Here is a 27,987-nt window from a genome sequence, read left to right as displayed (position 1 = left end):
GACAAGCACAGATCTTACTTTTCTTTTTGAAAATGCTTTATTAAACTACCTCTATAAATACAACAATGCCAAAAAAGCTTTAAACAAACAATGCGAAACAGAAAACAGTCCTAAGTAGATCTAAAAAAAAAAAGAAGATAAGAATATTTTGGCAATAACATTCTACATTATCTAAATGTCCTCTGCCGAGATCAACTTGTCTTGTTCATTTGTCTTTTAGTAACAAGAAACAACTCTAAAAACGGAGGGGAAAAAACGCTACACATGTAGTGTTTATGAAATGATTGCAAAAGAAAGAATATTTTGCCAATGAATGCATGATTAATTTGGGCCATTATTTACTCCACACTGGCAACTTAGAGCCACATTTATATATCCAGACACACACACATTCGCATTCGTTGAACACTTTGGCAAAAAAAGACGTTTTTGTTGTTAAACTTCTCTAAAACACATATAATGAGATGGAAATATCTTCTTACAATATATTATAGCATTTCCTCTTACTTCATACACAAAAATATTGTACTGTATATATTAAATATATCCTGACTGCTTCTCTCATAATAAAAGATTAGATAACAGACAGAGAAAAACTACTGGGGATGGTTCACTTTTCTCGATGATGGTAGCAGTGTGTAAAAATGTGTCTCTAGCTTACGTGATGTGAACTGCATGGATTGTCATTCTTTGTTTGGTACATCGTGAAGTTTTCCCCAAACTTTCACTCAGTGTCTTCTAAAAAAAAAAAACAGGCTATACTTAATAAAACATCAACTGTGTTAGAACATGAAACACATGAAAGCATAATACAACATAAAGCAGCACTCTAACACTCAGAGCCCCATAGAAACAACAGTATAACACACAAAAAAAGAAGAAAAAAAATTGACTTTCTGAAAGAAAATAGTACAGAAGAGGCACTGTGGTATTACAAACGGTGTTTAAGAGGTCACTTGACAGACAGCAGTCTGAATAAAGGCACATGTGACATACGCAATCCTACAGAAGGCATAGTGGTGGCATACAGCAGTCTTCAGAAGGACATTAATATGATATACAGCAGTCATTGAAAAGCTAATGAGGATATTAACAAGTTCTCTGAGCTCCCTGGTTTCAGTTTGGTCCAGTTCATTCCATTTCTAGGAGTATCACATTACCCATAAAAAGACAAAAGTGCCTGCTCACACACATATTGTAAAGCATATACATACACAAGAACTTCTAACACCCTAAAATGTTTAAGTGCACCTCAGAACAGTCATCATTGCTAACACATATCACACTACAGTAGCTACACAACATGGAGTGTGATCTACAAAAATGCAGGGTTAGAACTACAAAAGAAAACAAAAACTACAGAACTCGATGGACCATCTGCTGCACATCTATAGGAGGAATTAGGAGGGGGGATGAGAGTATCACGCCATTAACCTGATTTTATTCTGCAACTCAAGACCATTAATAAACAACATGAACATAGTTGGTTCAGTGGTAAATGGGACAGTACTTCAGGTGTAATTTGTATTAATGGCACAAAAGCGGATATGAGGGAGCTTGTGCTCTCCTAATGATGCATACAAGACTTCACAGGACTGGATGCAGGGAATCACAGTAGTGGTCTGAAAAATAAGGGTTGGTCATCAACTAACACAACCAGTACAAGTAAGCAGAACTAAGTCATCATAAATAATGCTGTATCTTCAACCCAGCTACTTTTTTGTCAGTCCAGTTTGTGCATTTAAAACATATTAAAGGGATAGTTTACACAAAAATGAAAATTCTGAAAATCATTGAAAATTATTTATTTGTGTCATTCCAAATATGTATGACTTTAGATTTTGGTAACCTAAAAGTTTTGGTTACCATTGACTTCCATTACATGGAGAGAGTAAAAAAAAAAAAAAAAAAAAAAAGATATATCTCAAAATATCATCTTTCATGTTCCACCAAAGAAAGTAAGTTATACAGGTTTGGAAAGATATGGAATTTAATTTTTGGGTGGACTATCCCTTTAATAGGGAACAAATGTTATCCAGCATATATCCGACTGAATGAAAAACTTCTCTTTTTCCAGTTTTCTTTTTCTTGAACACATTGCCTCTGAGAATGTGAATGAAAACAGTGTTTGTCTATCTTCCAGTTCCAGAAAAATATCCTCTAGACAATAAAAACAACATCTTCAAACCAACTAAACAGTACAATCGTAAAATAATCTAAATATAAAAATGAAAAGCAAATAAACAGTTAAGGAGGAAAAACAAATGCAGGTATTTGCATATAGACTTGCGTGCAGGAAACCCAGTGGACGGAAGATTCCGACGTCTTCAACACATTTAGCAAGTATACGTTATAAACTCAAAATACAGCATTTTCATGAAACACTTTCAATCTTCTACTTCTGTGGTTGTTGAAGTTCCTGCTCAGCAGTGGTTTGTTCATTTGACAGTTTTTCTTCATAAAACAAAAGTAAATGCTCTAAAGCATACAGAGGCATTAAATACGTTCTATTTAAAGTCCACAAATACAGCAACGTTCCTTCAGTATTCTTGTGGTCGTGAATGCAGAGAAGCGGTATTAGGAGTGTGCAGCAACAGGAACGCTCTGGCTCACGATTCTCAGCTGGAGTGTGTGGGGAAGACGGTGATATGTTAGTAGGTGTGCTTCTTCTGCGAGTCTTATTTTGAATTACTTCATATGAACATATCACTCGGAGTCAGTCCACAGCTGTAAGCCTACTGGTGATCAGCTAATATACAAGACCTCTGCAGAATGATAAAATATGCAAATGAGCATGCGAGAACAGGTGTGAGTTGTCATTCATTCAGTCGTGTGATGGCTTTGGAAATCAGCAAGTGTTGTCGAACTGACAGACTGCTTCCTATTGATCTAAAGGGAAATAGGTGAGGTTCTGGTCACATTGCAGGGTTTGAGTCCATAACTTAGAACACAAAAGTCTTCCTGTCTTGGTAAGTTAATCAGTAGCATATAAAAGTGGTCTTTGTCTAGGTCATACGTCTGGATTAATAAATGTGGGCCAGAGGGGCTGATGAAGTTGTGAATAAATTTAGCAGAAATCTACATCCTTGCTGCCAGCATCTAATCTAAAGGCTTCCAGGGAGCTTCACACGAGTCAGAATGTGTTAGTTTTGTTGTATGTCAGTTTCACTCTGCATGGTTCAATTAACCAGCAGACCTCATAAATGTGGCGTCAATGTCTGATGGCCTGTGGCGACGCGGTGTGTGTAATTGTAAGTCACTGTGATTGATGCTGTGGGTGTCTCAGTAGGTCTGGTATATATCATGAATGGGCATCTGGAAGGTGGCAGTGGCAGGGAATGCCTGAGGCATATACCCAGCGTACCCTCCATAGGTTGCGGCGGCTGCCATAGCAGCGTTCTTCTGCAGCGCTGCCATCGTGGCGGTGTTGGCGTGGGTGGCGAAAGGCATATAACTGGCTCCATACAGACTGGCAGCTGCAGCCGGAATCCTCTGCACATTATGAGCCATAGCATAGACGGGAGTTATAGGACGACCCTGTGAGATAAAGAAATAGATTGTTACACCGTATCCTAACTAGACACCTTAAAGCAACGATAAATAAAGTGTTTTTGACCACGACCATGATAGTGGGTCACTTGGATTTTACTTCCATGCTGTCATGGTGCTGCCTAGAGTGAAATCTCAATGGTCCCAAACAGAATACTGTATGTGAACGGAGGGGTTGTCATTCTCTGCTCAAAGATTAAATAAAACCTGGTCCAATTTCCCTCCACAGGAAATACATTTGCATATTAAAGGGTAAGTTTGCAGATTTTCAACCAGCTTTGTATTTTTACAATGTCGATAGTATACAGTAAATGAACAATGCGTACTACAGCATTTTTGTCACCTGCACCAAGATCGAGGTTATTTGTCAGCAAAAGTTCACCATATGACACAAACTTGGCTTTTGTGAAAACTACAGATCATACTGAGGAATTTTTTGTATCCCCACATAGTTTGATCGAGACCATGCATTACGAGTGTAGAAATTTTCCTACCTTTTTCAGCACATTGCTTTTTTTCTGTTTTCTCTAGTCATGAAGCACCGATTTAAAATAAATAAATAAATAAATACGATCATGTCTTTACTGCATAGATATATTAAAATCCCATATTACCAGTGGCGAATTATCCCTTTAGCAGTCCAATAAATTTCTTAAAAACATTTTTTTTTTTTTACTTCTTATGACCGTATGAACAAGATTCATACAAATTTCCATACAGTTGTGAAGGAGATATTCAATATTATGAGAGAAGTATTTTGACTTTGTTTTGGCGAACACTGATACACGCTTTGAGGACATTCTAAGAACCGAGTTGACGGCGATGCGGAACGAGTTCGCTTCTCATGTCAGTTGTTCAGTCGCTATGCTCTAAACTGGATCTTCTTACAGGGGAGATGAGAGAACAAAAGAAAGTCGTCGCAGATCACGATAGACACGTTGCCGCGCTCGAGCAACAGGTTGTGGACTTACAGGATTGCAATAGGCGCAGTAATCTGCGTCTGGTCGGATTGCCTGAAGGTTCCGAAAAGGACGACCCTATGGGCTTTTTGAAAAGGTGGCTACCGACGTGGCTCCCGTCTCTGGCGGGCAAAGAGATTGAAGTGGAGCGAGCGCATCGCGTGTACACAAGGCTCTCCTCAGATCACGCGAAACCACGGGTTTTCATCTTTAAATTGCAGCTGTACACGGACAGGGAGCTCATTCTGCAGGCCGCCAGACTTCACGCCCCGGGGGAAACTTCCGACGGAGCAACGCTGTCTTTCTTTCCAGATTTTTCTCTGGTCACCGCAAAAAGAAGAAGTGCATTTGCGCAAATTAGGAAGGAAATGAGAGACGCCGGCATCCAGAATTTTCTCCTTTATCCTGCAACGCTTGAAGGTCATTCTCAATCAAGGTGAACCTAAAATGCTACACTCCCCAGAAGAAGCAAGAGTTTTTCTCAGATCCCATTCATCCACCAACTCTCAGTGAGCTTCAGCTGGACATTTGCTGTCTAATCGGAGAAGAGATGCTCTAAATGGTTGGGTGACTGTCTCTTTCACTGTTCACTTTAATGTTTACTTCTTAATTCATAGTTACTAGAAGCTTTCATTGTGCACACAGTATTTTTTACTGATTATGATGCTATTTTATTTATGTTTCTAGTTGTATTCCTTCTCTCTAATTATTTTATTTTTAAATAGCCATATTATATGTGACTATGGGGCCAATGTTGGTGCTTCAGTAATGTGCAGGGTTTTGATGACGCCACGGACCGCATTAAGGGGTGCTGGCAGATCAAGGTTTGTTCTTGGTTTGATCTGCCATAGTTCATGGGAATGTACTTATATATTTTTTCAATAGTGATGGGAAGGGTGGGGGGTGGTTTAATGGTAGACTCAACTGGTTTTATTTTCAAACTTGTATTTTGTCTTATTATGCAGTAATTATGTTCGATACCTATGACTGACCTTAATATTCTGAGTTGTAATAGGCCTAAATGGCCCTCACAAACATACAGGTTTTCTGGATTTTTTGCGAAGAAGAAAGACTGATATAGTGTTAGTTTAAGAATCCCATTTGAAAGAGGAGGATATACACAGGTGTAATAATAAGTTTTATGAAGTGGTATCTCACTCATCTTCGGATACTAAAACCAAGGGTGTCCTAATATTGGTGCGGAAGACTTTAAATATTACTATTTTAGACAAAGGTTGTGATACAGATGGTAGAATAACACATATAAAAACAATAGTGGAGAATAGCAATATTCTATTTCTTTCAGTTTATGCCCCTTGTACTCCTGACCCTACTTTTTTCTCTGTTTTGTCAACCTATCTCTTGAAATTTTCGGATTTTGAAATTGTATTGGATGCAGATACTAATTATGTAATGTTGCATATCCTAGATAGATTTGGACCAAAGGAATCACACTCTCAAGGTTTTTTTTTCTGAATATGAATCTGTCATCTTCTCCTAAGGGTAATCAGTGGAACTCTCAACTTCTCGTGTGCATGGATCTAGTGTAGAAACTATAAGTTTGTGTCATTCAGCGTTTGATGTTGTCATCTTTTCTGGAATCCATGTGAAAATTATTTTACTGTGGGTTGGGGTGGGTTCTGAATTTCCACAGTTGTTTTTTGTTTGTTACTGCTGTTTCAGGAAGAACATTTTCTAAAAAGTTTTTAACAAAAAAGTGCCATACAGCACAGCATTTTTGCTTTCAGTGGTGTTAGAATTATCTGAGTGTTATAATAACTGTAAATTGTCCCATCTGCTCAGGTGCAGGTGAGTACCTGGAAAGGTGGTGGTGTGGAGACCGCAGGCATGACTGCTGCAGAGGCTGAGGCAGCTGTAGGGTCATGCTGGAGGGCCAAAGGATTTATTAGGTGCTCCACTGGGTGCATCTTCCCTTCCTCCATTAACTTAGTTGCAGGGGCAGCAGAAAACACAGCAGGGTACTGGCCACCGAGACCTGGAAGTGCCACTAAACAAATACGTACAATTAAAAATATGCAGACTATATAGTGTACATTACACAATTTTGTGTATCACTATGTAAGGTGTGTACCATATGTTAGGTAACATAACATTTAAAATCTGAAATCAGGCAATATAGAAATTCAGGTAAGTGAAGATAAGTCAGAAAGTGCAAAAATGATAAAGGTTAAATGCACGAAGAAGGGAAAGACTAAGAGACTTACACAACCTGTCCTCATTTACAACAAGTGTATGACTCAGCTTAAGATTAGCGACAAAAAACACCCACTCACAGCCACGTACACACTGTCTTTCACTCACTCACTCACACATACACACACACACACATTATTTCCATGTACAAAAACTATTTTCGTTCCCCATGTTAATTCAGACTTAGGATCAGTAGGTTTAAGTGACGTCAAAATACTTCAGTCAGGATTTCGCAGATCTCAGATCAGAATTCTGCAAGATCAGTCAGTTTCGACACAGAGCAGCTGATTAGTAAGAAAATAAAGTAATTAAGAACTTTGAACTCAATGCCCAAACAAAGTCAAACACTCTCAAAGCATTTTATAAGTGGTTTAAGTTCCTGTCTTCTGTTAATGTATTTAATAACAGTCTATTCAGATGACTGAACATTGTAATATTTAATCTAGAGGTATAGACAATTTTGAGAGCTTTTTGAGAATTGTTTGAACATTGTATGTATTATTGAAAGAAAGCATATAAGTGATAAAATCAAAATTAAAAGACTGCTTACTAGGGAAAGCAGTGACAGCTATGACAGCTGTCATTAAGAGAAGACGTTAATGTTCCACTCCAGGCCAGTAGGGGCAGTACAGTTTAATAAATTATCTTTACTTTTTTTTTTATAACTCCAGTTTACTTGATTGCCATTTTTAGATGTAAGAATTGAATGTAAATCTAACTGGTGGTTCAATTTCAGTAATAAATAATATTAGTAAATGATCTAGAAACTTCTTTAAGTTTCTAGATTCTGCCTCCACTGAATGGAGTAGAGCACAACTGAGTTAAATTCTTTATGTATGTGGTTTAATTTCACACTGACTTGTGCCAGGCTTGATGCCCACTGGGTTCACAGCTGCCAGCTCTAGATTGGACATGATCTCGTAAGGTTTGTCCAGAAATTTGGCCTTTCCTTCATGGTAGCGGCTGTAAATGCCTCGGCCAGCTGAATAGCCACCAAGGTATGAGCCGCGGGGCCCTGGGGCCCTATTAACGGCCCCAGCACGGCCACGGCCTCTTACAGTACCTGCTTGAGATACAAATGAAAGGAGGTGCTGTTCAGGTACAGAACCACAAGGAGGCACATACATTTGTATATTAGTACTGGTAACCCCATTGCATGGCGTTAAGTAGACGATTGAAATAAAGTCATTAGCTTTCTCTGTCAGCTTTCTATTCTAGTTAAATGTATTTGCTAAAAAGGTTTGCTAGCACTGATGACTTTGTGATCGAGATAGGGGTGTGGTACTATCACTCTTCGGCATTCTAATTCAAATTGCTGTCAGTGTGAACGCCTCTTGAGATATTTGTAATTTCCCTCCATTCTTTGAGATGGGAGTGGTGGCGTTTGAGCAAAATTGAAATTAAAAGTAAAGATAAAGTTCTATTTTAATCCGATAGTAGATGACCAAATATGTCTCAGATTGAATACGCAATCACAATTCTTTGTTCAATTTGAAAGAGAAAAATGATCTCAGTTGTTACAAACCCAACCCAAAACCACAAGCATTTGTAATTGATGATTATGGGTTAGGAAATGTAATAATACCAGATTCCCATCATTAATTTCAGTAACATACATTTTGGGGACGTCAGCTCTTCAGCCCAAAACAATCTCAAAGTGCATGCCATCTAGTGGCCATACTAGAAATGTGATTAGCAACAAACAGGGCAGAGCTTCTTGTTTTGGGATGTATCTTTTAAAACAGCTGTTCTCAAATGGTTTTGTTTCTGGATTTTATATTAGATACCAAGTAGCATACACAGTACCAAAACTGTTTATTTCCTCAAAATTAAAAATCTTTAAAATTACCATGAACTAATATGCAAAATTATTAGCATGATAAGGCTGAATAGGAAAGGTGATTTTGGTTTCTAAATGTCTCTTGAATTTGAATTGAAGCATATTTTAACATTTGTGTCCAACCAAACCATTTTTATCTTCATTATATTTTAAAGTACTCTATTGAGACAAAATATACTTGATGAAAGAAAATTTTTCCCCTTTTAGTTGTGCATTCGTGTTAAAAAGTAAATTTGGCTTGGCTTCAGTGTAACTGGTAATGAAGTGCAATTACAGCACCCCTTACACCCCCTGAATGGGTCATATTTTACCTCGTGTAGCTCATGGGTTTTGATCTTCAGGATTTTTAGCATTGTTTTTTTTTCACCAGTTGAGAACCACTGTTTTAAAGGTGGTAGCCATATGAAAGCTCTGGGTTAAAGAAGACATAATTTTAACATTTATTGTAATTCATCCCCTACATTTGTTTGTACAGATCAAGTCTGATTACTTGTGTGAATATGTTTAACTGCATAATACTCAAGGTCATCAAGAAAAATCAATAGTTAAAAAGAAAAAAATGAGGTGTCCAACCTTTGATGAAGTAGTCTCGGTTGGGTCCAATGAGTGTGCTGTAGGGATAGGCGTAATAAGCGAGTGTATACGGGTCACACTGATACACGTAACTTTGTTGGATGTTGTCAGTAGTTGTCGCAGCCACCGTTCCCTTCGATGCTTTCTGATAGCGGGTGTACTGCTCCTTATCCACAGGCTTGGCCAGGGTCACTTCGATGCGGGAACCTTCGATCTCTGTGCCGTTCAGGTTGTCCATTGCAACCACCGCATCTTCTCGACCAGCGAAGTGAACAAAGGCGTAGTCTCTGATTTTTTTGACACGTTCCACACAGCCAGGGTTGAACTGGCTGAAGGTTTGGCGCAGAGTATCTTCACTGGTCTCTATCATCAGGTTGCGCACATACAGAATCTTAACTGTTTCCATCACGTCCTCGTCAACGTCAATCTCAGGTTCTGCCCAGTCAACTGCTATCTGGTGACCCCAGAGCTGTATACATAGAGAAAGAGATATACACACAACCGGTTTAAAGTAAGGCAGGTGTATTCGTTAATTATCATAAAGTAAATAGTTCATAGTTCAGCTAAAAATGAAAATTCTCAATATTTATTTACCCTCATGTCATTTCAAACCCCTATGCTGTTATATTTTTCTATAAAAATCTTCACACAACTGTTTTTCAATGGAACAATACTATATCTGTAAAGCTTCAAAAAGCACAAATAAAAATGATAAAAGCACCATAAGAGTGATCTAATCAAAATCTTCCCATTAAGCAAGTTGTTAACTGCTGTGATGGGATCATTGAAACAGTCAATCAATGAAGGATTGAACCGGATCAGTCCTATTTGTTATTAAATTAATAAACTTAAGTTTCAAGCAAACCATTTTTGAAAAGAATCTTCTTGAAAGAATGATATGTTCATGGATCTGACCAATCCAGTTCTCTAGTCTCAACTCACTGACTCATTAAATTAGTGAGTCAATCAGTGAAGCAGTGAGTCATTGAACTAGAAATCGGATCATTCCCATTTGCTATTTAATCTGTCAGCCTTGCTTAAAAACAAGCGTTCTTTGAAAACAATAATCTTGAAAGAATTCTTTGTTCTTGAATCTAACTGATCCACTTCCCAAGTCTCAACTCACTGACTCACTGGTTCGGTCCAATGGATAAGAGAAATACTAGTGAAAAAAATAAATAAATTTTGGTCTATTCCTCATGCAAATTTATCGTCTGACTTCAGAAGATGTGGAATACAGTACATTATAGTACAGTACAGTCTTATAGAATACTTTTATAATGATTTTATAGTGTATTTTGTCCTTTTTATAGTATTTTTGAGCTTTGTAGGTGTGGTCTATCACTTCTGTTTGAAGAGTCTTCAAAAAATTCTCCTTTTGTAAGTATATAATGAAGTGAAAAGTTTCAGTGGAAAATGGTGTTAACCTGAATTCGTCCTGGCATGAGCTTTCTTCTGGCCATAGCAGCAGCACGGTGAGTCTCATACTCTACAAAGGCAAAGCCACGATTCTTCATCTTATCCGCAGCACTCGCGTACACAATCACATCCAGCACCCCCTCTGTCACCTTGGAAACCTCCTCCAGGATCTCTTCACGTTTCTTGGTTTTTGGGATTCCACCAATGAAGAGGCGGCAGTTATCTACACTAGAGCACACACCTAGCAGCCTTCCTGGACGAATTTCGAAGTTATTGAGGTCACGAACTGCTCGCTTAGCCTCACGCTTCTGTGTGTACATGACGAATGCGTAACCGCGGTTCTTCCCATCAAAATCCATCATTAGGCGCATCTCGTAGATCCGTCCAACAGTCTCAAATACTGGCACCAGCTCGTCCTCGTAAACATCACGTGGGATTTTACCCACAAAGATCTCGCAGCCACGTGGAGGGGAGGGGCCTTGCCAGCCAGGTGGTGGCCCATATTTGCGTTGTCCATTTTCTTGCACCATATCATAGCCTGATCGCTCCATCAGGGCCACAAGGGCAGCTTCATTGGGGGCCCCAGCCACTCCCTCTGGGATGGCACTGTGATGCTGCGGATGCCCAGAGGAGGCCTTAGAAGAGGAGGAAGGGCTAGGGTTACTCATAGCAACGGCAGAGGCGGAGTCTTCTGCTGTCATTCTGAGATAAGCATCCAATCAGGATTGGAGTCTAAAAAGAGACAAACAATTTCTTCTGGTCAGTATGTATATATTATTTGTATTGAAAATAAACTATAAGCATCACCACATTATTAGCTAATAAATCTATAAAGAATACAATTTCAGTCACTTCCATCCCAGTTCCTGATATCAACTAGGAATGCACCAATATTAAACTTTTGGCCAATAATTATTATTCATCTTATGGTTAAGTGGCCAGTATTAAAATTGTCTAAATGAATTAAAAATAAATTACTAAAAACTAAAATCAATTATTTTGAAAGCAACTACTGAATTTACATTATAATGTACAGTATGAAAAGCTGACATTAATTTTGAGATTTGCTAAAGATTACAATTAACAGTGTTATTAAGTTGTTTTAAGTGTTTTGACAACAAGCAACAATTTAATACAATTTAATAGTCTAATTTAATATTCAATATCATCCAGTAACATTACTGATACAAATATATAATGTTTAAAGATAGATAGATAGATAAAATTATAAATAAATTATAAGTCCTATTTTCTCTAAGACACACACACTGACAAAACGTAAATCCTCTTCTACACCTAGAAGCTGCCTAATAAACACCACTAAGCCGCGTCTACATTCTCAAGCATGGAAAAAATCTCCAAAATGCTTAAATCCTACAGTCTAGGAATTTCCATAATGAGAACACAGATGCATGGAAGCAAAATCTTTGACAAAGAAATTTGACAAAGAAACCATGGTTTTGTAGGGAATTAGTGTGTTTGTTAGTAATGCTTTACTAATAAAACATTATACAGTATACATAGATTCACTGTTTTGCTGTTAGTTGGCTCAAGTCAGTAATTTAGCAGTTAGCTGGACCTTGATGCCTGCTTAGCCGGTAAGGTAGTTAGGTTGCTTAGCAATGAAACCATGGTTGCACATGCAGAGCATGCTGACCCACACACAGCTTATCCTGGAGCACACAATGTTCACATAACTCACACACAGACACAAAAATGCAAGCAAACACAACTAAAAGGACAAAAGTAACAAGGTGTAAAAGTTATTAATTATTAAGGAATAAAGTTCAAACAAATGAACAACTACAACACCCACCGTGCTTAAGCTGGTACCTGGTGTTTTCATGATGAGGTCTAAGAGCCTCGCTGAAGGAGCATGTGACTGTGACAGTGAGGTTGGAATAACAGGCAACTCAGCAGTACTAAACCAAAGCTCTCTCACACACATCCACAAACACTTCCTCATTCACAGGCTTACACACACATATACTGAAAATCAGTACATGTGTGGCTCAAGGCCAAGCTGAGACAGGAAGAAAAGCAGACTGACTAATCAAAAGCCATGAGGACCAGGCAGACCAACCAATAAGAGATATTTAAATCATCTGTGGATGTAGCATTTCTATATTCATTTATGCAAAAGTTTGGCAAAAAACGGCTAATTGAGCCTGGATTTAAAAGGTTCATTTTATAAAATTTTAATAATAGTAGCTACAAAAAAAAAGTCAAGAATTTGAATAATGGACATTTACTAAAAAAAAACTTCCTCTAAAATGAAATACTGGTTGTCATATTAAATTGGGAATGGTCTCTTGGTGGAAGTTGGGTTCAGTGGAAGTGTACGAATGACAATGAGAGACGATTCAGCAGAATTCTGGAGGAAGGAGAGGTCGAGAGATGGATCTCTGCCAGAAACTGAACAAGTAAAAAGAGTAAGAAAGCATTAGAAAATAAAAAAATTTGACTCAGCAAGAGGAGCAAAGGTGTCATTTTCATGCAATTAATTATGACAAAAAAGCGTGATAAAAAAAACGCAAATAATGAAGTACAGAGATACGTAGGGGGGCAATACAAAACGTGAGGCGAGCTGCAACCCCCCCCCCCCCCCCCCCCCCCCCCGCAAGATCTGTTTAACTTATTTTAAGTTGACATCGCGTTCAAAAAGTAAGCCCAAGACGCAAACTCAAATGTCTAAAGACGTCAAGTTAGTCTAGCGCATATTAATACTAAAAATGGAAAAGCAGCGAAGCGGAGTACAAACCTGCCTGCCTCAGCAAACACTCCAATCGAGAGCATCCAGCACAGAATGAATGATTTCTACGCTCAGCATCTGGAGTTTTACAGAAGGAAGGGGTTCAGTTTTTTCCCCTCGAATGCACTTACCTTGACACGCTTAAAAACGCGGAGCAACAGCTCATGCAACAGCTCGACAGCAAAAGGAGTGATGTGGACTGCAGTTATAGGCTTTTCATTTGATATGGGGTTATGTTGTCACGCTTTTTAGGGTAGGTTTGTTTTAGGTCATTTACTGTATAGCCTACCTTAACATTATTAGCCATTATTACAACCTCCCTGTGTGTTAATTAATTGAGATGAATAAATTATTAATTAATCACAATAGGAAGTCATTAATTCTTGTAATTAATAAAAAAATATTGTAATAAATGTAATTAATAGCCTATTGATTGACAGTTAATATTAAGGTAAATCACTGGGGATAACAAAGACTTGAGAAGCATTTTTTAGGCCCTCATATGTGTTTCTGGAAGTGAGATGTTTTGGAAGTTTCCTTGTTCCGTACAGATATACAGAAAACAGCAGGAAGTGAAAATCAGTGGCAAGACAGAGAAAATGCACGACCGAGAGGGTGAAAAAAGATTATTAATTTTCCAGCCAACATCAGGTTCCATATCTCATTGTACCTGCCTGGCAATGGTTGACCTTTATAAGTCTATGTGTGCTTGTGTACTTGGTGCAAGGAAACCTGAGGCAGCAGCAGGTGGATGATTAACCAACACAAATCACTAGCTACACGCACACAAACACACACACACACACACACACACACACACACACGCACACAAACACACACACACACACATACACACACACACACACACACAAAGAGTGCAACTCATTTCAACAAAATAGACAAATTCTCACATAAACTCTTCTGAAAATCTTAATTCTTAAAATATTCTAACCTTTTTCAAACAAAATAATGCAAAACACAACATTAACACTTAACAATAAATATTGCATTTGTTTACGTTAGTTAACTACATTTATAAAACATATTACAATCTTAGTTAATGTTAATTTCAACATTTGAGAAATTCAAACTTGTGTTAAGTGCCTTATACGAGTTACTACAAAATATGTTAACTTTACATGAAGAAAATGTGGAAACCGATTGCAGTTTTTAAGTCTCCATAGCTAAAAATGGAAGATTAAACCCATCTTGAGAGTAATTTTGTCCTCGGAACACAATTTAAGATATTTTAGATGAAAACCGGGAGGCTTGTGACTGTCCCATTGACTGCATAATAAATTGCACTGTCAAGGCCCATAAAAGTATAAAAACATCAAAATAGTCCATCTGCCATCAGTGGTTCAATCTGAACATTATGAAGCGACAAGAATACTTTTTGTACGCAAAGAAAATAAAAATAACAATATTTATTCAACAGTTCGTCTCCTCTCTGTCTCTCTGTGTCAGCGTAGCGCCATTTTGAAAAGCATCATAAGTAATAATTAAATAAGATAATCAAAACTGCACGTTAGAATTTTCAGTGCACTAATACATGATTAAAATCAAAATATGTATCTGTTAATATTATTTAATTGACCTGAGCTAACATGAATTAACAATGAACAGTTATATTTGTATTAACTACCTTGTTGTTCATGTTAGTTAATGCGTTAACTAATTTGAGAATGAGCCAATGCTATAAAATATAGTTGATTTCATATATTCCATACTGTCTTCCAAGAGTGTGTGTTAATTTGGACTCAAGTTATTAAATAAATCGCTTGTTACTAATTAACAAGTTACAGAAATAAATGAGTTTATGGAATGAAGTGTGTTAACGAAGGAGGATCATTCTTGGAAAGTGTGAGGTTGTGTGTGTGCGTTCGATCACAATGGTTTTATATTATCTAAGATACTGATTGACAGAAGTATCTGATCTTTGACTTCTTTAACACACAGGACAATATTTGACAATCAGCACATATAAACTCACACAAACAGGTACGTAGGAACACACACAAGGCTTTTGTGTGCAGACAGATCAATTAGTATCTCTTGGGTGAAACTCCTTCGATCTCAGCGAAAGAAAAGAGTGAAATATAGAAGGGTAGAACAATACACACGCTAGCCTCCCAGAATACTGTACTGACAGCGAACACACACCTGCTGTACAGAGCTGGGCCACTGTGGCTTGGAAAATGGATCAGCGCTGACATTCTGTCTTTTTTTTTGCTTACATGTAATAACCAAATACAAATACATGTATTTGTACTCCAGTTTGAAAAATTGTAGCATTGCTGTTATGCGGCTATGGTGTGAATTAACGACGAGGTTGTGAGATACATTCTTAAAAGTGCAAATATACACTCTCTCACAACAGATAATGACGAGGCATTCGAGTGAATGAAAAATAAGGGTGTCCATGATAAAGAAAAAGGTCATTTAAAAAAATCTAGTTCGAAACACATTTGCCAAGTTTTGAAAAACTTTCCTTTTTTTTTTTTAAAGAGAAGATTCAATTTGATTACCATATTAAAAACTTGTGCAACCATTAAGTGTAAAGTAACATTTTTCTTACACCTTAAATACATGTGAGTGTACACATCTTAAAATGTTTAAAAAACAAGTTCAAGTTAAACATTTTCTTTACAAATTCATAAATATTATGCATTTTTGGGAAATTGAACTAAACTTGATTTAACAGACAAAAGTTTTTCAAATATTAATAAGCAGTGTAGCAGTTTTTGTAAATGATTTTCCCCTATATGAAATAATAAAAAAGTATGCAAAAGTCATTTTTGACTTTATGCCCCCCAATATATCAAATTCTTTTTTTAGTTAAGGTGTTAAGTAATATATTATATATAATTTCCTGTTTTTTGTTTCCGGCATGTTTCAAATATTAATAATCGGTGTAGCAGTTTTTGTAACTATACGATTTAAAAAAAATTTAAAAAATAAAATTTGACTTCATGCCTGCAAAAATATCAAAATAAGTTTTATCTTATGGATTAAAAACGTGGTTATCATAGAAGATTCATATTTAAGTTATTGCATGCATGCCTTGCATTTTTATGTATTTTTTAAATAAATGAATAGATGAGTCAGATGAGCACATCATGTCATTGACCCATTTATGTCTGTCTTTTTGTTTATGTGTAGATACTCTATCTGTAGATCTCTTTAGTCATATCAAGGACTCTTCAAACAATATACACCCTATAGAGCAACCAAGAGAGCAAAGAAAAGCCCTCACATATGCACAAAAGCTCTGCTGGCCTGAGTGTCATTAAAGACTCTCAGGGGTAAAAGGTGGCTAAAAGACATGGGTGAGAGAGTGTTTGTGTGTGTTTTTTACTGTGTCTGAGTCTTGGTCTGTCAGCAAGGTTTAGATTAACTCCATTTACACTCAGCATCCATATAAGGTGACCAGTGCGTTAAGAGTCAAAGTTTGTTGCCATGACCAACAGATAATCTTGTGAGTTAATGTTTATTGCTGAAGAGACTCTTAAAATCTGTCATTTTAAAAAAACACTCACATGATGAACCGAAAAGTGCAGAACCTTGTGTTCTTCTCAGTGACTAAGCAAAAACTCTATAATGGTGTCCTATAATTATTAAACCTCATCTCTGACAAACATTGACCTTTGTGACACTTCATAATCACTGCTCAGATCATTAACATTGAGTCTCTCTAAACGAGGCTCCACAATTCTTTTTAATTTAATTATTCAGTTGCCAATGGTCAGTAGAGTTCAGCACTGCAGAATGGCGATATTTATAGATAATATGATTTAATGATAGCGAAAGAAAACAACTGCAAAAATTAAATGGATAATTTACACAATATTTACTTAAAGTTCACGAAATTCAACTTTCATTTTAAACAGATTATCCAGTGAAAAAGCTGTTGGTTGATTTTGAGAGTGACACAAGCGGGAACTACAACTTCTGTTAATCAGCCAAGCAGTTATAAGCCAAAGAGGCCAAATGTTGGCCAAAACAAATATGTGAGCATAGACTTACTTTAGGAGATAAATCTTATTCTCACTGACTGTTCACTGGAACTTTGTGTATTTAATAATGTGATCCGAACAGCTTATGCATCTATTTGTCAACAACAATCGATATGAATACTGAAAGTGACAGAAATTTGAAAATATATATGAGTGAATCTGTTGAAAAGTGTCAAGAACAAAAATTAGATCTTAAGTTTTCATGACTGTGATGTAAAAAAGTTCTTGTATTCAGTGGTGAGAAAAAGAACTATCAGAGTTACAAGAAAACTCAATATTGAAAGGTCTGTGTATGGTCCTATAAATATGCTATGTGCATTGCAGATGAACATCTGGATCACAGGAGATGACTTTACGCTATTACATAAAGAACACATTACGGTTTCTTAAAACAGAACACTAGCGTCAAACAATGTCAGACAGAGTGAGAGACGTGTGGACATGGTGACCATCATGCCCACAACACCATTCTCAATTCCTGTAATCTTCAGTTTCAATTCTCTATGAAAACATGCTACAGTAAAACATTTATCCAGTCATTCATATGAAACACACACAATGATTTTGTTCTCATGACTTAGAGACAAAAACAGGCGTTAAATAACCCAAACAATCAGTTTTATTTTAGTATTATTATATACTCTTATAGTATTCATTAATATTTTGAATTAGTTTTTATTCATAATTTTTGTTTAGTAATTTTGCTAAAAGCTTTAATTGATTTTATTTTAGTTTTAGAAATGTTAGTACTTAAACTTTTTATATTCCAATTAGTTACAAAGGCAACATTTCTCATTTTTACTTTTAAAAGTTTTTTTAACCTAATATTTATGTTTTATTTAATTTCCGCTTTATTTTTTGTATCACTTTTAGGTAACACTGCTAAACATATTTTATTTTAATTAGTTACATTTCTAGGTTTTATTTTTTTAAGTTTTTTTTTTTTACCTTATATTTATATTTTATTTTATTTCAGTTATTTCAATTTCAATAGTTTTAGTTAACACTGCTAACAATCAATAACAAAACAGGAAAAAGGAAGTAAAAAAAAAAAATGATTAAGGTTTACACACAATCAAACACAACATCACATATTAAGCATTTTTGCATACATATCGAGTGGACAAATCACAAATGCACACACATCTGATGACATCTTGAGGTTTCTTATCTTGGAGTCTTCACTCCTGAAGTTAATCTACTTACTGCAACACAATGTGACGAGGCCTGATCAAACACAATCCGCTGATACAAACACACACAGCTGATGATCTGCTCAAAAATGCCTCAAGTAAGCACATCACTGATGTCTCATCACTTTCTCCTGATGATTTTTCGTGATAAATCTGCACACGGAGAATCAAGATATCTGCCACTGACTGGAGAAATACAGGAACCTTTCTGATAACAGTAACACGCACAGGTCTGGGCCCACCCTAACAGCAAACATAAGGCTGAAGAAGTCGAGTCCAAAGACCAACAACCAACGCAGCGAACTGTGACGCACAGTTACATTTTACTCTATTTTACGCTCACTTACATAAACACACAATACTGCTGGTCAAATGATCTAAGATGCTATTTATATTCCAACAGTACATTTAAATTTCAACATCCTTACCATACAGTAAACAAATGTATTGTTTTCATTTTTTAGAGTTCCCCTGAAGGTCATAAAAGGTCATTACAACTTTGCCACTCAAAAAGAACACACAAGTAAACACCAATCATTTAAATAAGGCCTCAGCCAGAACTAAATAAGCAGAAAAAACACACATACTTCAGAATCCAAGCAGTCACAGTCACACAACGAAGAAACACGTTACCTGCCTTTTCAGGTGAATGAGTGTGTCCGAGTGGCAGTGTAGCTGGTGTGTGTTTCACTCACACAGTCACACACACACTCTCTCAGGCCTTCTGTCTGTCAGGCGTCAGCAGATACCCTCTTCTCTCTCGGTCAATCTCTCGATCTCATACACACACAGTCTGTGGGGTAGAGAAGCGGAGTGTGTGATTGGAGGTGCAGTTGGTAAAAGAGTGTTTACTTAGTGCATGTGAGGGGTGGGGCAAAGCAAAGGTGCCCCCTCCTACACCTCTCTCCTATATTTCTTTCTTTCTTCCTTCCTTTTCCTTGTCACACCCAAGAAGCCTTCTCTCCTGTTTTTCTGGGAGCAAACGAGACGTCTGTGCGGGAGCGTGACTGTGTGCGGTGAGCTGTAAATGAGGTTGTCCAATGACTGAGCAAAAGTTCATTATAGGTGGCAACTGACTGTAAACTATTCAGTCTAACCTGAAATCAATTTCCTGAATTCCTGCATTTAAAAACATTTCAAGACAAACAGTTGCAAGCTCAGCGGCCCTCATGCACATTCAAATCTGGAAAGGACTGTGAAATCTTCTCATTCCTGTTCCTAAGAAACAGGTACTTGCACGTTACAGTGTGTTTTATGTTGCTTTAGTTACTTTGATAAGGTTGAAATCATTGATTCGCAGAAGGGAGTGTGTGCTGGAGTGAAACAGTATACAGAAACTGAGACAACCAAAACTGGTCATTTAAAAAAAGAAGAAAAAACTACAAATACAGAAATAAATATTACTTTGAAAATGTTTAAATTGTATTAGATGTTTAAAATGTTTAGATGTATTAGATAAATCTAGTAATATTAGTAGCTTAATAAAAGTAGCCATTTTGAGATCACATGACAGTTACAGTCTGGAAACACTGATTGGATGGTGGCACTGCGACTGCAAAGTCATTCTTTAGTAACTATCCTGAGTTGTTATGTGAAAGGTAGCAGACAGAGGAAAATATATGTAACAGGAAAAATATATTTAACCCTTTTAAGACCCCTCCAACAAAACTGCTAAACATGATACATTTTATTTAAATTATTTTGTGTATTATTTATATACATAAAAACACTTTTTATTTTTCGTCAGAATACATTCTTTTGTTGTGCTGACCACTTTTTTGACTGCCATAATGGCTGGTGTAAAAACATAAATAAAATGTGTGATTGTACACTGCCATTCAAAAGTTTGGGGACTGTAAGTTTTGTTTATTTATTTATTTTTGAAAGAAATTACACGGATACATTAAATTGATCTAAAAAGACATTTATAATGTCATTTCTGTTTCAAATTAATGCTGCATTCTGTATTCATCAAAGAACCCTGAAAAAAAAGGAATCCTTGTTTCCATTGAATTATCAAGCAGCACAACTTTTCAACTTTTCAGCTGATTTCAACTTTAATAATAATAAAGTATGTTTCTTGAGCACTAAATCAGATTTCTGAAGAACACTGTGACCCTGACGGTATTACTGTATTTTTGGGACAGAAAAAAACCCCTCACTAACCCTTTTAAATCATGCTAAAAAGCAACACTTTCCTTTATAGCCCACATATTGGTTTGAAAACAAAGTTCATGGACATGTTATTTATCAACTACCTGATTATATTTTTCTGCAGAGTCAGTAAGATGCCATATGACGATGGTCACTTGTTACACATTTAGCTGTAACTACTAAACATGGGGGTGGAATGAGGGAGGGCAATGAGAGAAGAGTGATGGGGGGCGTGCATAAACAGGAAACGATGGTGTGCTTAAGAGGCAAAACAATTTTTGTTTGAGGCGGTTGGCTGATCAGAAGAATCCTTAGTAGCCACACAAAATAAACACACACTCACACACACACACACACACACACACACACACACACACACACACACACACACACACACACACAAAGGGGTGGCAAACCAGTTGGATGGATCCCTCAACAACAGTCCTGTGCTCACAATGCTAGTGTACACACATTAATTCACAAGGAAACATTTCCGAAGTTTATCCCCACTCGCGTAAAATGCAACCCTTGAGATGTAAAATAGCACAATCAGATATTATCTTTTAAATCATTAGGAACATTATAAAACCTGGGCACATGGTGCATTATGTATAGGCCATAAAGCAGGGTGAGGCTGTGTAGAGAGTCAACATACTTTGAGAGGGTGCAAAGTCTGCATTTATAACTTTATCAATGCTCACTATACACATCTAAAACCTAGTTCTTTATTGAGTTCAAGTTCTTCTTCTGTTCTTCCTCAAGATGGAGTGTGCTTGTTACATAAAAAGAGGGAAAAAGTATTTAAAAAAATAAGAATGAAACTTATTAAATATATACTTAAGGGACAGTTGGTAGAAGACGTGTGTGTGTGTGTGTGTATGTGTGTGTATATGGGGAGGGGGGGGAAAGATAGACTATGAAAGTGTGTTTTAGTTTTGCACATATTGCGTCACATTGCTGGTAAAGGTAACTGGAAAATCAGGTTTAACTCAAACTTCAACACTATACGAATACATGAATAGAATAAAGACACACATGAACACGCAAACAGACATGCGCTCTGACTTTCTATGCTAGTAATCCATCTGACCTACAGTAGATCTCTTAGTCAAGGTCATATGATGGTGACTGTGTTGGTGGCTCAACTGCTTAAGAGCTTTAAATAACTCCAGACACGGAAGAGCCATATCGAAGTATAAAACATGAGGTGATTTTAAAACAATGAGATTTCAAGTGCAGTGAAGTCTTATTGGTCTAATATCTTAGCATAGTACAAAGATATTGGACCAACAGAGGATGTAAACATTATAGAACACAAAATATTTCAAAGCTCCAGTTCTGAAGTATTACATCCTGTGATGAGGTGTAATGCATTACAAGTAACAAAGTTATATAATCAGATTACTTTTTTTAATTAAGTAGTAAAGTAACGCATTACTTTCAAATTTACAACACAATATCTGATGTACTTTTTCAAATAATCAACAATCGAGTTTTCTCATTTCTTCACTGACACCTCTCCTGTCCCTGTGTTAGGAGAAACTGGGAGTGAGGTGCAGAGGATGAGGCACTTCCTTTAGCCTTAAGGTCACTGCAGACTAGTCCGAAATTTTCGCACGTTAAAAACAAATTCGGATCAGGTTCGATTTTCTGCGTTTTCGCATCCGTAGTATGCATTTTGATAGGAAAAGATGGGGAATACGAAAAAACGCATGCAAAAATTTCGGACTCAGTGTGCAATGACCTTTAGGCTTTTTAATTTTACTTTTGGTATGAAAGTGCCCTTACAGTTGCCAAAAAGATTAAACTTTTTTTTTTTTTTTTTTTATTAAAAACAAATAAGCAAACCCAGCCCAGGTGACAAAATGTAACAAAGGTAATATAATGCATTACTTTATTAATTAACCTTTTTAGTTATTGCGTTATTATTTAGTATTATTATTTTAAGTAACACAATTAGTTACTTTTTCATGGAGTAACACAATATTGTAACACATTAGTTTAAAAGTAACTTTTCCAAACACCGATTATGGCATTAATTGGAGAAGATGATATATTTCCACCATCTGAAATAACTATATAGTTGCAGTTTGTATTTTGTTAAAAAACAAAAACAAATAGAAGCCCTAGGAATATCATGCTGAATCCATTTGTTGCGATGTCTGAGACATTTCACATTCTGTTCAGGTAGAAGATACTCAGATTGTTTGACTTGAGGATCACTCTGCACTCGCAACATATAAGACTTTCATGTTTGAAACACAAAACAAGATAATGTCTGTCCCTCCATTTAAAGTCCATTCTACCAAAATTTGAAAAAATTCATAGATATCCTGTAAGTAATCCATATGAATCAAGTGGCTTAATCCAAGTCTTCAAAAGAGACATGATCGCTTTATATGATGAACAGATATAATATAGGCATTTATTTACATATAAACATTGATCAATACATGAACACATCAAACATGAAAAATAGAAGTTTAACTATAGTCACTTGACACACAACAAACCTTCACATCAAGCAAGCACGTTTGAGCTTCCATTGATCTACTCTATGTGTTGATCAATGTTAATATGTGAATAAAAACCTGTTAATCATATAATGTAATCATGTGTCTTCAGATGACTTGGATTAAAACATGATTCATATGGATTACATTTACAATACATTTATGAACATTAGCATCAAAGTTTATGTGTAAATGACTTTCAATGAAGGTGCTGAAATCTCTCAGGTTTCATTGAAATATCCTTATTTGAGTTTCAAAGTTGAATTAAAGTCTTATGGGCTTGATTGGAAATATATGAAGGTGTGTAAATAATGACAGAATTTTCTATTTCTTTAACTACAGTCTCTGTTACAAATGTTGCCTCAGATCGACTTCTGGCCAAGCAACATTGCACATTGATTAAAAGGTCACAGAAAACTAAAACACATTTTTGAGAGGCTAACACTTCATGTAAAACAATGATGCAATGTATTTTTTTTAACATGTGGTTGATTTTTGTACTACTTTGTTTTTCTGGTTGAAAAATCAGCGTTGAAGGTCTTACTGGAAGGACAGGGTGTACTTGGAAACAAGTGTGTGAGTCTTCAGTATCAGTGCAAGAAGGATGAGATGTTTTAAATAGTTACATTTAAAAGAAGACAAACTGCAGGGGATCATTGCGTTCTCTTACCCCTTTATTCCACACACACACATAGCAGATATACATACTATATAACAATATTCACACACCAGTGCAGATTTTGTCCTGTTTGTTGGGTTCAATGAATGAGGCCTATTATTACTAACTACAACAAAGAAAAGAAGAAAGGGGAGAGAGAGAAGAGTGTAATGAAGCGGAATAAAAGCATTAGCAAGACAGAGAGAAATTGAGCGACTTGATTCAGACATGTAGAACTTGTGTCACTAAGGAAACTAGTGTGTGTGTGTGTGTGTGTGTGTGTGTGTGTGTGTGTAGCACACGGTGGGATATCCCAAATTAAGCCTTTGGTCTAAAAGAGCTCCACCCCTCAGAAGTCACTATTAATCAAAGTACCTGGAGGAGAACCATGCTGAACACACACACACACACACACACACACACACGGCTCTTCTAGTCTGTCTATAGAGACAGTGTAAGAATGCATTCATTGTGAAGTGCAGGCATTTGGTGTGTGTTAGGGAGAGAGATGGGAAGAAAAGCAGAAGGGAGAGAGAGGAGATCCTGTTTCACTCACTCACTCACACACACACACACACACACACACAAATACACTTGTCCAGATGTCTGTCAGGGTTAAAGTCATGCTGAGGAGGTCACATGATCAGTCATATGACTTTAAGAACACAGAAAGAGAGGTGACATGTCTTGCTCTCTCTCTGTTTCTTTTATATCTAATAGTATGTCTACAAGAAGTCAAGGAAGGCTGACTGAAGTGCTGAAGGTGGATGAATAAGAAATGTGTGTTTCCCACAAAGAGGAAACAAAACTACTGAGTCAATAACAGATGTAGAATTGAGAAATGTCGCTAATCCTTACAATTCTATTCAATTTAGAGTTTGTGGGATCAAGATTTTTTTAAGAAATAAAGACATTTAGAGAATAGAACTTGACGATATAGCAAAGAAAAAAAAAATGCTTTTACCCTGACATTAAGGAATGATATTTCTATAACTATAAAAAGGCCATCATTCATTAAATTTTGCATTTTTATAATAAAATCGTTACTTTTCTGTCATTAAATGGAATTTTTATTTTTATGCACCAATATAACAATAAACAGCAACAAAAAGCTATATTTATGAACTTTTGAATATTACATTATATTACAATATTTGCATGATTATGGCAAACGTTATTTACGTGAATGTTGAATGTTACATTAAAATATTTCATGAAAATGCTGTATAGAGACTTTTAAAAATGATGACATAACATTAAGTCAGAGTTGTGAATCGATTTTTTTAAACAGACTGTTTGAAATGATTAGCAGAAAACAAACATAGCAACTTTAAATTGATTTTTGCTCCTGTCGTAATGCTCAGATCCACCAAATGTTCAAAATGTGTTTATTCAATTCATTAAAACAGAAAGTTTGAACTGATTCACAGAAACTAACTGAACTCAGCAATTCTAACAGCATTTCTGCTTCTGAAGTTTAAACCAGAAACACAAGCAAGGCATCTCTGTCTCAACGTTTACACTCACAATTCACAAGACAAAAATGATTATGTCTTTAGGAAATTTAATGGCCAAATAAAATTAAAATTAAAATCATTTCAATATTTAATAAAAGTGAAATGCATATAAATTCCAAAAACACACATGGACCTGAATTTGCTGCTTTCTGAGAATCAGATAAGCTGCTGACTGGAGGCAGAGAGAACTGGTTTAAGTCAGAACCACAGCCAATCAGATTTCCAACACACACACATACACACACAAGTGTATGCACTACTGGACCCCTAAAGGTCTGTTACCAAATAAACATGCCTACACATTTAACAGATGCGGTATTTACAGTAACAACAGACAGTCACATGACCACTGAGACACGCACAGACAAAGACAGGTTGTCTTTTCATTGTACTTCACCTCAGTGCTAATTCTTCCATAGTTCTTCATTTAATTTCTTTTAATCTACATCCCCCATAATGCAAAGACACAGTGTGTCGCCTCTTTATGCCCTACGTGACCCAATTCATAACACATTCGTAGGCACTCACAAACACACATACATTTAGCTATAGGGGACTTAGACTTTTATGATTTTTGTATCAACATATTATAATTACTACTTCTACTGACTACTACAACTATAGAAAATGTTTAGTAATTTTAAAAGGGGAAAAAATGGTTTATGAATCATTTTTTCCAATTGAAAAAGCCCATAGTTCTCCCCCAAAGGGAGGTTTTGTACAATTTAGCTCACTTCTGTTGACAAAATTATACCTCAAGTACAGCTAAGTAAACACACCCACCCACACACACGTTTACCTAGTTATCTAGCTATTCTTCTTACATAAAGTTAATTATAATAGCAACAAACCAGCCCTGACCTTAAAAGATAAATTTGTTTATGACATACTGCATATGAGTCATTTTTAACTTTTGGATATTCCTTAAGTGAGGTTCTCATCAGATGTAACTGCTTTTTGGAGACAACGAATCACAGTAAAGTAAAGCACTTCCCTATTACACGTTTTAAGACTTAATTTCCATACATTGTTGTTAGAAAAACAAGATTCTACGGCTCTAGAAACAATTATTTGCTTATGAAACGGTGATTAATCTGTAAAGTGAAGTGTGTGTCTTGTCTGTTCATGTTGTGCCATTCCCCTCTGAAAAAAGTACACGTCTACACTCATTACACTAAGTATGCAAACTCTTACATTGGCTAGAATGGGCCTTCAAATCTTTTTTATTCGTTGTTTTTTCTCTTAGATTGAGCCATCTCATTGTCAGAAACCTGATTCTCTCACACACACTAAATTATAGCACACCCCCTGAGTGCAGTTACACAACACACATACACACACAAAAGACCCGCAGAGCAACTTTCAACACAGTTTTCGCAACACAAGGACATTCTAACCTTACAACTGTAAGATGGAAAAAAGAAAGAAAAAGGGAGGGAGGGAGAGAGAGAGATGTCAGTTTAACTCTATGAAAATAAATAAGGTCAGAGGGGAGAACGTGATCGCTGGACCATCTGTGAGAAGATGACACACAGAGAACAAGGAAGGAAAACTGACAAAACATGAGACAGTGAAGGAGAGGATCACAAAAAGACATGCTATGTAGGAACTTACCTGCGCTTTTAGTAGCTGTCAAAGAGAGTCTACGTGTTGCATCAATCAAAGGCACAGCAGATCAGCCACATTCATTCCTGTTTCTCTGTATTTCACCTGTTATCGTGTCTGTTCTCACAGGTCTTGACAGTCCGGAGTGATGAAAAAACTTTAAGTTTCTCTTTTTTTTCTGTCTCCAAACTGTTTCACTTCCCCGTCCTTGCTGTTCGTTCCCCTGCTTGTCTCCTTCACTGGCAAGGAGGAGGAGGAGGGAGGGAAAACGAGGGAGACCGGGCGGAGAAAGAAAGAGAGAAAGAGAAAGAGAAAGAGAGAGAGTAATTAGCGCTAGTCTCTGTACCTGCCTCTCACTGACATAATCTTCACATTCCTCTGCTGTGAGGAAGAAAAAAATCTGTAGGAATACTGAACCAGTCTGTAATGCCAAAGGTCAAAGACAAACTTTTCACAAAACAAACAAACAAAAAAAAAAATATATATATATATAAGGAATATGAAATCTTCAGAAACTGATAAAAAAAAAAGAAATTGCGTGTGTGTGTGTGTATGTGTCAGTCTGTTTCTATAGACGATAGTACCGGGAAATGTTTCATCTCACATCTTTCTCACTGGGCTGGTCCGAGCAACCTGTTCCTTTCTCTCTGTCTCTGTGCGTGTGTGTGCGTGCCTCAGAAACTCACCAAACCAGAATGCTTCCAGCCTCTCGGATTGGAAACGCTATCCTCCCTCAACCTGGAGACAAGCCAGAGCAGCATTCCACACACACACACACACACACAAATACACACCTTACACATATCAGAGCTCACCATCCCATTTGGTTTCTCTGATTTACACAAAAAAGGTCTCAAAGTGACACAAAGATGAACACGCACTGTGTTTCTCATAGACCTCTGGAAATGTTTGAATGAAATTGGAAAAAAAAAGAAAAAAATTTCCATCTCCAAAATAACCATTTCACCCAGTTCTCTGACCTCTAGCTTGTGTGTGTGTGTATTTCGAATTAAATGAGTTAATGA

At 36.6% G+C, this 27,987-nt stretch overlaps 1 protein-coding gene across 7 annotated transcripts; it reads right to left on the bottom strand.

Moving 5' to 3' along the window:
* Positions 1-28: 28 nt before the first annotated feature.
* Positions 29-27,625, bottom strand: LOC306873707 (RNA-binding protein 47-like). 7 transcript variants are annotated; one of them, XM_079423178.1, is made up of 8 exons: positions 27,567-27,625; positions 26,972-27,201; positions 19,153-19,308; positions 10,563-11,286; positions 9,136-9,604; positions 7,582-7,788; positions 6,326-6,516; positions 29-3,537 (listed from the first exon to the last, which is right to left on the bottom strand). In XM_079423178.1, the coding sequence occupies exons 4-8, from the start codon at positions 11,253-11,255 to the stop codon at positions 3,283-3,285; spliced, it is 1,815 nt and encodes a 604-aa protein (XP_079279304.1). In that variant the 5' UTR covers positions 11,256-11,286; positions 19,153-19,308; positions 26,972-27,201; positions 27,567-27,625; the 3' UTR covers positions 29-3,282. The 7 variants fall into 7 exon arrangements, with proteins under 7 accessions (XP_079279304.1, XP_079279305.1, XP_079279307.1 ...); XM_079423179.1 differs by lacking the exon at positions 19,153-19,308; XM_079423181.1 differs by lacking the exon at positions 27,567-27,625 and having other exon boundaries at positions 7,582-7,785.
* Between the last annotated feature and the right edge of the window lie 362 nt (positions 27,626-27,987).

Source organism: Barbus barbus (genome assembly GCF_936440315.1).
Source record: "Barbus barbus genome assembly, chromosome: 8".
Taxonomy (NCBI): domain Eukaryota; kingdom Metazoa; phylum Chordata; class Actinopteri; order Cypriniformes; family Cyprinidae; genus Barbus; species Barbus barbus.
Note: the sequence above shows the minus strand (reverse complement) of the source record. Positions and strands in the feature narration are given on the sequence as shown.

Bases quoted from the DNA above. Each gene is read 5' to 3' on its own strand.
- LOC306873707 (XM_079423178.1), bottom strand. From the start codon at position 11,255: ATGACAGCAGAAGACTCCGCCTCTGCCGTTGCTATGAGTAACCCTAGC. The intron at 9,605-10,562 runs GTTAACACCATT...CTATGTATACAG, and splicing joins TCATGCCAGGACGAATTCAG to CTCTGGGGTCACCAGATAGC. The intron at 3,538-6,325 runs GTACTCACCTGC...TTTATCTCACAG, and splicing joins CCACACCACCACCTTTCCAG to GGTCGTCCTATAACTCCCGT.